General features: G+C 31.5%; 1 protein-coding gene across 1 annotated transcript in view; it reads right to left on the bottom strand.

Annotated features, from left to right (window-relative positions):
* DCX-EMAP (Doublecortin-domain-containing echinoderm-microtubule-associated protein) overlaps positions 1 to 12,067 on the bottom strand; it is a 197,633-nt gene that overhangs the window by 29,592 nt on the left and 155,974 nt on the right. The window contains exons 11-14 of the mRNA XM_075381299.1: positions 11,487 to 11,582; positions 9,327 to 9,464; positions 7,217 to 7,348; positions 5,739 to 5,867 (exon numbers count right to left, since the gene is read on the bottom strand). Coding sequence (XP_075237414.1) covers positions 5,739 to 5,867; positions 7,217 to 7,348; positions 9,327 to 9,464; positions 11,487 to 11,582 — 495 coding nt within the window. The remainder of the gene's footprint in view (positions 1 to 5,738; positions 5,868 to 7,216; positions 7,349 to 9,326; positions 9,465 to 11,486; positions 11,583 to 12,067) is intronic.

The raw sequence follows: 12,067 nt of genomic DNA, 5'->3' as shown, positions 1-12,067 counted from the left end.
TATTGTAAAACAAATGAAACATATGAACAACAAATTTATTATACATCTATGAAAACTACTTTTAATTTTTGGTCTAAGTTATCGCCTATTAAAGATATAATTTCTTCCAATATTGCATTCTGATTATAACTTAGTATACTCATTATAATTCAAATTAATTATTTATTTATTTACAACATTAACAGAATTATTGAGTTTTCTTCCTTTACAACATGATTTATACACCTTTCACTAATACTTTTATGTTTTTCAATTTAAATGTTTTATTTTTATAAGCTACATAACCCAAATAAACCTGACTCAAAATAAATTCTATAGAATTCAACATACAGTGATTTGGAGGTTGTATTTACACTGTGCAGCCTTCTTTTTTAGGTATATCATCAGATTGGATTACTTTTTACTATTTGCAAATTTTGAGCCTTTATATTAATTTACATCATATATTATCATACAATTGATAAAAAATATCACATTTAATTGTTGTATAATAAAGTCTAACACTACGGTAAAGAGTATTATTTTTTACTATTATACGTGTCAGTAAGTTTCACGATTTTTTTGAACAAATTTTATAAAACCATCACTATTTATTTATACATGTTAATGACTTGAACTTTTTAATTCAAATAATAAGATATTCTTTTTAAATTCATAATTTAAAAAGAAAAACATCAGTTTCATTTTGAATGTGGAGTAAAATTAATTTTTTTATTATTAGATGATTTCATTACGCATGTGCAAATGCCTGTTACTTTTCTGGTTTTATGATCACATTAAGCTACGCTTTTGTAGTTTAGGCTAGATTTATTATCTGTAATTTTCTTCAAATAACTCAGATATTACAATACGATATCCTCCTGTAGTTTATGATTACACCTTGCCTATTTCTATTCACAAATTTAAATCCTAATTATTCTTACACTAGATGGTGCTCTCACAAGTTTTCTACAGAGCATCATTCATGCTGAATACAGGTCATTCGTGCTGAAGAGAAGAGAGCCCATGCAATTTTTAGCCATGTGGAAAGGATTGTCTCTCTTCAGATATGCTACAAATAATGGACCATCTTGGGTGAAGTTGCTGGTGTAGTAGACGGAATTGTGCCCCGGGATCTCATTATTATTAGGGAAGAAATGTGTAGGGTATAAGGTGAATGTAGAAGCGTTGCTTGTCCACAGGTAGCAGGAAAGATGGGATCAGTTGATGAAAGGAAGATAGACCTACACACTGATCCCTGACCTTCAGAGATGGGTATACTGAAAACAATTTGGTGTCTTTACAAATAATATCAATGGGACTATGCTGCAGACTGTACAATCATGGAACGTGGTATCCATGATACTGGTAAGATAATCCGAACAAAGATGCTAGAAATGTAGGAGTAATTCCTCCTGAATCTCTCTTGGGGCTGATTTCATATTAAAGCAGTTCTGGCTCTAAGGTGGAGGTAAAAAAAAAAAAAACTGTTTATACAGACTAGTTCATTAACATCTTAATTTTTATATGACATGAATATTTAAAAACAGCTGTAAATGTTAATCCTGACCTTCAGGAGCTTCAGTACTTTATATAAAGTTCGGGTTTAATTTTTTAGGAAAAGTTGTGAATGTTCTGCCAAACTACATGTTTATCAAATTTTTCGATGACAATTTGATCTCTTTTTGTTGTTTTACTGGGCATAACTAGTTTACCAATTTTGAATATTGTGAACAAAGTTTACTGACACTCCCATAAATTCCGCTATAATTTTTTCAACATCTTTAATTCCCAGTGTTGGATAGCTTTCACAAATTTTTTTAAAATACATTTTAAAGTTTTTACCCGATTTATACTATTTTAAAGGTTTATCTGATTTACGTTTAATGAAAACAACATTTGATGGACTGGGAATGACAGTAATGATTTTTAAAAACTCCTTATCAAATAGAATCTATATAAGCACGCTAAGCTATAATTCACATTTTCGGTTAAGCTATGATACATAAATGTAAACTGGAGTCAAACAAGATTGTTATCAGATATGAACTAGACTGTACTAGTGAGATTTTGACATTATGCATTTGTTTTGCTGACAACTATATGGCCTTGTTGAGCAGAATTAAGTTTTCCTTAATTCCTTATGTGATTTTTGGATTAAAGAATCTTTTATTCATATTATTTGCAAAAACATTACTAAAAACATACAAAAAGAATTACTGAAATTGATACCTTAGATTATTACTGAGTAAGAGTAAAATATTAAAAGAAATATATATCGTTTGTAATCAATCAATACGATAAAATAAACATTTCCATTTATTTAAAAAAGAATATTTGTACGATCATTCTACGTTATGAGAAGTCTGTGACTGTATCACTCATAAAACCTTGTAGCAAGTGATTTAAGTGATTTTTAGTGCACTTGAAAAATAACTATATATCAATAAAAACACGACTATATATTCAGATATAATACGAAAGGTAAAGTCGATAGATGGGTGGAATATATTGAAGAGTTATACGGAGGAAATGAATTAGAAAATGGTGTTATAGAGGAAGAAGAGGGTTGAGGAGGATGAAATGGGAGAAACAATACTGAGATCTGAATTTAAGAGAGCATTAAAAGATATAAATGGCAGAAAGGCTCCTGGAATAGACGGAATATTTGTAGAATTACTGCGCAGTGCAGGTGAGGAAGCGATTGATAGATTATACAAACTGATGTGTAATATTTATGAAAAAGGGGAATTTCCGTCAGACTTCAAAAAGTGTTATAGTCATGATACCAAAGAAAGCAGGGGCAGATAAATGTGAAGAATACAGAACAATTAGATTAACTAGTCATGCATCAAAAATCTTAACTAGAATTCTATAGAGAAGAATTGAGAAGAGAGTGGAAGAAGTGTTAGGAGAAGACCAATTAGGTTTCAGGAAAAGTATAGGGACAAGGAAAACAATTTTAGGCCTAAGATTAATAGTAGAAGGAAGATTAAAGAAAAACAAACCAACATACTTGGTGTTTATAGACCTAGAAAAGACATTCGATAACGTAGACTAGAATAAAATGTTCAGCATTCTAAAAAAATTAGGGTTCAAATACAGAGATAGAAGAACAATTGCTAACATGTACAGAAACCAAACAGCAACAGAAACAATTGAAGAACATAAGAAAGAAGCCGTAATAAGAAAGGGAGTCCGACAAGGATGTTCCCTATCTCCGTTACTTTTTAATCTTTACATGGAACTAGCAGTTAATGATGTTAAAGAACAATTTAGACTCGGGGTAACAGTACAAGGTGAAAAGATAAAGATGCTACAATTTGTTGATGATCTAGTAATTCTAGCTGAGAGTAAAAAAGATTTAGAAGAAACAATGAACGACAAAGATGAAGTCCTACGCAAGAACTACCGCATGAAAATAAACAGGAACAAAACGAAAGTAATGAAATGTTGTAGAAATAACGAGGATGGACTGCTGAATATAAAAATAGGAAGAGAAAAAATTAAGAAGGTAGAAGAATTTGGTTATTTGGGAACTAGAATTACTAAAGATGGACGAAGCAGGAGCGATATAAAATGTCGAATAGCACAAGCGAAACGAGCCTTCAGTAAGAAATATAATTTGTTTACATCAAAAATTAATTTAAATGTCAGGAAAAGATTTTTGAAAGTATATGTTTGGAGTGTCGCTTTATATGGAAGTGAAACTTGGACAATCTGAGTATCTGAGAAGAAAAGATTAGAAGGTTTTGAAATGTAGTGCTATAGGAGAATGTTAAAAATCAGATGGGTGGATAAAGTGGCAAATGAAAAGGTATTGCGGCAAATAGATGAAGAAAGAAGCATTTGGAAAAATATAGTTAAAAGAAGAGACAGACTTATAGGCCACATACTAAGGCATCCTGGAATAGTCGCTTTAATATTGGAAGGACAGGTAGAAGGAAAAAATTGTGTAGGTAGGCCACGTTTGGAATATGTAAAACAAATTGTTAGGGATGTAGGATGTAGAGGGTATACTGAAATGAAACGACTAGCACTAGATAGGGAATCTTGGAGAGCTGCACATCAAACCAGTCAAATGACTGAAGACAAAAAAAAATATATATATTCAGGGATTACTTCCTGTGCACAGTAATATTCTCCACAAAGATTGGTAATCCAGCATTGTATGCAGTTTGCTTCTGTGATTCACTTAGGCTGGCAACCTTGAAACGTGAAGATATGTCTGGTTCTTTGTTGTTCAATGTGTGTTTGTTGCCTTTCTACGATTGAGAACTTGTCTTTCCATATACACTCAAAATGGTGTTAAATTTAGAACAGCAAATATTTCTTATTGATCATGTCTTCTGGTGAGTATGATGAGTACAAATAGATTTCCAGGTACACTGGTTTCTAATCAGCACAGAGCAGAGCACTAACTGAAAAATTTAGGGAGAGAGGATCGGTATAGGACTATGAACAAAGCGGTTGATCATCAATATTCAATGAAGAAAAAATACCAAAAATGTCAGCTGTTATGCAACATAGTCTCAACAAGTTCATGTTATTACCAAACTAACTGATAAACGTGTTTATCAGTTCTTATTATAACTACGTACCACGCAATTCAGTTATTGACCAAAACTGAATTTAATACCATGAACGGTTTTAACAGTTTCAAGCAAAAAATTCTAATGATATTTTGGACTCTTATCTTCTATACTGATGAGATACAGTTCCATTTATCAGGGTATGTGCAGAAAACTCACATTTATGGTCTGCCAACATAAAATTTCTCTACATTACCAGAAGACTGGGGTGAGGATTGCAATATCCAAAACAAGGATAGTAGACATATTATACTCTTTGCAAAAACAATAAATTTAGCTTACTATTGTGAAATCATTTATCATTTCACGGTAGAACTAACCAAAGATGAAATTAAAAATGCATGAATTCAACGAAATGGTACAACTGCACAAACAGCCATGAAGTCCATGAAATTACTGCAAGAGGTTTTTGGAGAATGAATCATTTCTAATGTCTTATGGCTAACTTGTCCTCCGACCACTAGATTTTTACTTCTGGGGGTTATGCAGATAGCAATGTTTATCAAGGAACGCTCCACAACCTCAAGAAACTTCAAACTGCTATTGCTAATTGTGATTTCACCAAGAACGCTACGAAAAGAAAGAAAGCTACGAAAGTATTCGGATATATACTTTTAAAATTGTTGGTAAGTGTAACTTTAATTTATACAACAAGAAGAAATGTTTGCAAATACATCTGGATGTTCATGCAAACCATTTCTAACTACTATAAAGTAAGTCGATATTATATACTGTTGTACTAGTGCATGAAAGGTATATAATTTACTTTTTGGACGCATTGGATTAATTAGATTAAAGGAAACTGATCCATCAATCTGCTTAATATATTTTTATACTTATTTTCTACACTTTGTTTTAACAGTATACTGTGAAGGATTCCTTTGCTTACCAAATCACATATGGCCAAGATATTATGCACAATTACAAAGAATCTTTATTTAAAGAGGTCGTGATGATACATTTATTAACTTTGAAATAATTTATTTATTAAACATAGCTTCAAACATTAATATGTAACTTAATTCATATCTTTTAATTCTGAAGGAAGTACTGATCAAAGTATTGCACAATTATCACATTAAAATGGATGCAACTTAACATCTTACAAAGATCTAAATTTAAATAATAACTCGAGTATAAAAGATATAATTAAAAATAAAATCTTACCTTTGTATCTGTAATTTTTTTATAATTTTGTAATGAGTCCCATGCAACAATTTTTCTGTCTCTTTCACCACCAGTTAGCAATGTACCTTCTGATAACATTATCAGTGATGAAACAGCCTTATTATGAGCCTAAATTTAAAGAAGAAAAAAATTTATGTAATATAAAACTATTAATCTTAAAACTTTATTTTTGGAAAATATTTACATGATAAAAATTTTAAAAAATAAGAATTCAAAATCATTTTAACATAAAAAATATAAAGGAAGTTTTTATTATTATTATTTTTTGTTTTTATTTACATTTTTGAAATATTAAGAAAGCCCAGTAGTTTTAATCTGTAGATAACTACATCCCTTATACCTATTGCACCTATGGACAAGAAAAGTTCACAGATTGAATTTTCATAGGCATGTCTGAACTATATACATCATAGTTATATATACATTTTGGTATTTTCAGCATTGACCTACCAGGGTCTCTTTTACTTAAAAGTAAGAAAACGAGGAAAAAATGTATCAAAGAAAAAGAAAATAGGTGGATGATAAATAACATAGAAAAGTCGCATTGCGGACTAAATAACTCAATCACAGAATAGCAAAAGTCATTTTCCAGGAAGGAGATGTTCGTCATGCTTATAATCCCTCTGGATAATGGGCATCTTTATCCTGAATAGAAGAAAAAATCATAATAATTACTGATGAATATTAAGCTTTGTACAGACCGGACAAAATTCACTGGCAACATATATCTTGCAGTTTAGGATAGCACTTAATAAAGCTATAGCAACTTGTATCCAGATATACACAGTAACACTGTCGATTAGTATTTACAATGGAACAATTTTGGCTCAATCCCACACTCGCTATGGAACTGCTAACAACTGGTAGTCTCTGCTGCTTATGATACATTGAAACCGACTGATGTCCCATTTGAGGTACAACACATGGATACAAGAAAAATTGTTTGATCTATCACTGTCGGCAATATGAGCGATTATTTTCTTGTAATCTGAGCAGATAAAAATATAATTGGAAAATATCAGCTGGTCAATTGTAGCAGCTAGCCGGTGATTATCGTTCAACCTAACAAGGCTTTAAATGTATGCTATAACAAGAATTGACTCCCTCTAGAAATTAAAAAGCTCTTTGGTAACAGCTATAGGGTTTCAACCTTACTCATCTCTGAAATTGTGTGGTATGAAATCTTAACTAAAATATAAACTTTCAGTTAGATTATTATCTGGGAAATTTTACCACCTTTGATTAATTTTGTTATTTCAGAAATTTGTAAATTATTAAAAGAGAAAATTTTTTTCATTTTGTTTATTAATTTCCACTTTTACTGTAGCTTCATTTAACTCATTCAAATATTATAAATTTGAGTGACACACAGCACTGATATTTGGGTATAATAATTTGTTTAAGATTAGGTGTATGAATTATACAGCTATGAAGTATAAAATATAATATATATTTACCTCAAATTCCATTCTGACAAAGTATGAACCATCACTGTCAACTGAGTAAATAGTAACAAATCCATCACCGTCGGCAGTGATAACATCACCATCTGACTCAAATTGTAAACATGTTACATTTGTTCTGGAAGGCTGAAAAGTAATAATTTAATATAAATTATAACAGAACATAATAAAATTTCATAATAAAATACTTTTTTCAAAAGAAATAATAGTTTATTCTTATTTTTCATAAGAAAAATTTTTTTTACTCATTTTCCTTGTTAAAAAAGAAAAAATATAGTGAGGAAACTCCCCTATTGCATCTTTATAAATCTCTTTCAATCATAGAAAATTGTTCTCACCCTAATTACACCTTATTTAGAGAAAAATAATTTTAAAAACCATTAAACCTATAGCTTGAAACAATTAAAAGTAAGGAAAATTTAAAAAAATGATTTTTAGGGGTAGGGTTTAGACTTCCTGTATGAAGTATAGTATAGCACTCTTCTTATTCTAAGTCCTAGCTTTCATCTGATTTAAAAAAAAAAAATAACTCACAATACACCATTCTAAATAATAATAATTATCTTATCAAAATTTTCAAGTATGTTAAGGTGTGGTTATTTTTTTGTGTATATTCACAAATTCGACTGCAGTTTAAATATGTGTACCTGTTTATATAATTAAAATAAAACCTTCTCATCAGTTACATCAGCTGATGCACATGTGAGAACAGTAGCACCAATAACTATGGGTGATCATAAAAATTACAGAAAATACTTTAAAGTTTTTAAGAACATTTTGTAATAAAATCTGGTTTGCTTAAGTCTTTGCAAAAGTTTATATTTAAAAAATTTTAACTACTGTTGGGAGAAAACAACATACACAGCATCATTTTATATAGTTTAAGTTGAAAAGGTGGCCTTGCTGCACAGAAGACGAGCTATCAAGATTGCGTCTGCATATAGAACAATCTCCAGCCCAGCAGTTGAGGTCATTGCAGGGGTTCCCCGGTGTACCTCAGAGCAGTTCAGCTAAAAAGAACTTATAGTGGAATGCAGAAGGGAGGAGGCTTCTGCATTGATTTTAAGGGAATGGCAAGCGAGTTGGGAAGATTCAAACAAAGGACTATGGACAAGACGACTCATTCCACGGCTGCAGCCATGGTATACTAGGAACCATGGTGAGGTTGGGTTCTTCCCGACCCAGACGTTATCACGTTATGGAGTGTTTAATTCATATCTCCATAGATTTAAAAGGAGGAATTCACCCCTATGCATGTATTGTGGCGATTTGGATACATGCGAACACACATTCTATGTGTGCCCACGGTTGTTGAGCATAAAGCAACAATTGGGGCTTACAGGAATTACACTAGATAATACTATTAACATCATACTATGTGGGAAAGAAGAATGGACTGCAGTTGAGCAGCTTTCCTACTGCATTTTGAAAAAGAAGAAAGCTGAGCTCCGAGAGTGGGGTGCAGACTAATATGGAATAATGGGTAAGATTGATGAGTCATGATGACTGTTTACTTGTCAAAAGACCTCTAACATCGAGATGAAGAAACTGACTGGAGAATGAGGGGGAGAGGGACAGCCCTCTATGGAGTTGCCGTTCATCTGTGCTTGCATACATGGGCGGCGGTGGGCGGTGATGAAGCACAGGGACTCCTGAACCCCTGAACTCAAAGGCACCTCTTGGGGCCTAGTAATGCTTGACTGCGGGTCAGGCCCTGAGAGTGGAGGAACGGTGATAAAGCAGTTTTAGTCAGTAGGGTGCAGGTATACATAGGCCTTTAATTACATCCAGCCAAAACCTGTGCGAGTCTGACACTCCCCCATTTATGGGAGGCACGTAAATGGTATTTCTCCAACTCGTAGAGAACAAAAAAATAAAGTTGAAATAAGTTAAAAAAACGGTTAAAACTACTTATGAACTCCCCACTTGGACTGGCCTAGATTAATTAATACATTATAAATAATGTTTAAGTGTTTTCTAATTAAACGATTTATTTCAATTAATTATTTTTAGTATCTCTTTCAAAAATAAACATATCATATCTCTTACATATAAAGAGATATTACATATCTCTTTCAAAATAAAAAGAATATTGTTTACTCACAGGTTTGATTATGTCAGTCCTTTCAAAAAAGCCATCTTTACGTCTTGTCCAAAATGTTAAATGACCTTTACCATGTGTAATTAATAAATTGTCGTCTAAAGGATGGAAAGCAGCACCTGTCATATCTTCTTGCATTGTCTAAAATAAAATGAATAATTAACATAAGAGTTAATCAAAATCACATTTTTTTAATAATTCAATTCAATGTAATTTTTGCTTTTTTATAATATACAGAGTGAGTAACATAAAACCGAAACTGACTGATATGATCAGTCGAGCACAAAAGTGTATTGATGCCCAGGGTGTCGTTTTGAAAATCTTTTGAAACAATAAGGTAACTAAATGAAAAAAAATTAAGTATGTTTTATGTTTTTCTTATTTAATTTATCCGTATCATTCATAAAATTTCATTCCAACATAACCTACCGATTTTGCAGCGGTTACATTATGGGTTCAGTTTTATATTGCTCACCCTGTAAATTGTGATAAGGGAAATAGGAAATTTGAAAATGAGATATTTTTATGAAAAAATTATATTAAATAAGTTTATTTATAACATTTAAATAGAAAAATATAAAGTCATTTATGAATACATTCCTGAAATTTATTTTTTGAAGATCACATTTTGTAGGTAAGTTCTGTCTCTGTGTAGACAATCCTCCAGTCTTGTAGTGAAACTCTGCACAGTTCAGCGCGAAACTTCAAAAGAAATTTCAGCAATTGCTGTTTGGATCTTGGCTTTCAGTTTTTTTGTTATAGCAGATCAACTACTACTGTACACTTTGCTTTTAATGTACGGCTCTTTAATAGCACCCAACACATCAGGAGACTGGAAAGGCAATGGAATGCCACTATTTATTGAAATTATACGTTACCAAGTGATTTGTATACAGCAACCATCAAGATTCCTGCTGAACATGATGATCCATCTGGTTGAAATCTAGCATTATCAATAATCTGTGAAAATATTTGTAGTTTTGGGATGTTGTATCAACCTGATGTGAATGTTGTCATGAGGCCATCCTCATTTAAAAAAAAAAAGGGCCTAGCGATCATAGTCATGAGGCATCATTATTTTTAAAAAAATAAGGGCCTATTATGACACAGCACACCACATTGTTGCTATGTAGTGGGCGCTGGTGCAGCTATGAAGGATTCTCCTGTGCCCAAAAATGAAAACAATGGTGTTTATTAACAGATCTGTTAAGGTTGAAATGGGTTTTGTTTGACGTACACAGTTTGTTAACAAAATCATTACTCTCATTTACCTTCACAGGATTGATGACCTTCATGTAATCACAAAGACCATGAACTCTGTATGCACAAAATTGCTTATTGCATACTCCACGCTGATGCCAACTCTCTCTCTTTTTCTGTTTTAGCTTCCGGAACCACGGTAAGGTATTGCTTCAGAGGATGAATGTGGATGATATGTATAAATGTAAATGAAGTGTTTCTGATACAGTCTCAGGTCAACCATTCCTGAGATGTATGGTTAATTGAAACCAAACCACCAAAGAACACCGGTATCCATGACCAGTAGATCAGCTAATTACATAGCCAACAACTTTTTTTTTTTTCACTGTTTAGCCTCCGATAATTAACGTTCAAATAATACTTAAGAGGATGAATGAGGATGATATGTATGAGTGTAAATGAAATGCAGTCTTGTACAGTCTCAAGTCATCCATTCCTGAGATGTGTGGTTAACTGAAGAAACCTAAACACCAAAGAACACCGGTATCCACGATCTAGTATTCAAATCCATGTAAAAATAACTGACTTTACTAGGACTTGAAGGCTGGAATTCTCGATTTCCAAATCCACTGATTTGGGAAAACGTGTTCACCACTGGACCAAGCCGGTGGGTACATAGCCAATACTAGACAAACATCAGTTAACTTTCAAAAATTACTAAAATGTGGTTACTCAATGTCAGTGTGCTCAAGATAAATGAAGTGCATGATAAATATCTATATATATATATATTTAAAATTATTCAACATCTTATTAACAAATTATCTCAATAACATTTAAATATTAAATTATTTTTTTTAATTTTTTGTAACATACACAATAATACTTTAAGTTAATAATGTTAAATTCTATGATTTAAAATTTTTAATAACAACTATTTTGATTGAATAATATAAAACTTACCGCTACTTTTCCTAAAAGATGGCCCCATTGCCACTGCCAGACGGATAATATTCTTTCTCTTCCACCATCTACTGCTAAAACGTAACTACCACCATTCTATACAAATAAAAAATGAAAATTAAAATCATAATGTATTACAAAAAATTAACACATTTAGAATAACTACTATTTTTCACAGTTTTATCATTTTTCTTTAAAGATTGTATAATTGTAAAAATGATAAATCCAAATATAAAATCACTAATAATTGTTTTTTTTTTTTAAAAAAAAAGTAACTTCATGAAAATAACAACTTACAAAGAGTTTTACCTGACTACGTTGAGAAAATATATAGAATACATTGTTTTGCAATGGGAAAGGGTACATAAATCTATTGCTTTATATCAAGTGTCCCAGTCTTCTTACGACTATGATGTTTGTAAAATTCCTCAGATGCAAAATGATGTCAATCAAAATTGTTTTTACTGAAAGTAATGATGTTATATATACAATTTATCTATTCAATTGTTCTATATTCATTATATGTTCACGTCTCTTTATCAAATTAAATATTAAACTGAAGATCAAAGGCAAAAGCAGTG

Source organism: Lycorma delicatula, chromosome 13 (genome assembly GCF_047948215.1).
Source record: "Lycorma delicatula isolate Av1 chromosome 13, ASM4794821v1, whole genome shotgun sequence".
Classification (NCBI taxonomy): domain Eukaryota; kingdom Metazoa; phylum Arthropoda; class Insecta; order Hemiptera; family Fulgoridae; genus Lycorma; species Lycorma delicatula.
Note: the sequence above shows the minus strand (reverse complement) of the source record. Positions and strands in the feature narration are given on the sequence as shown.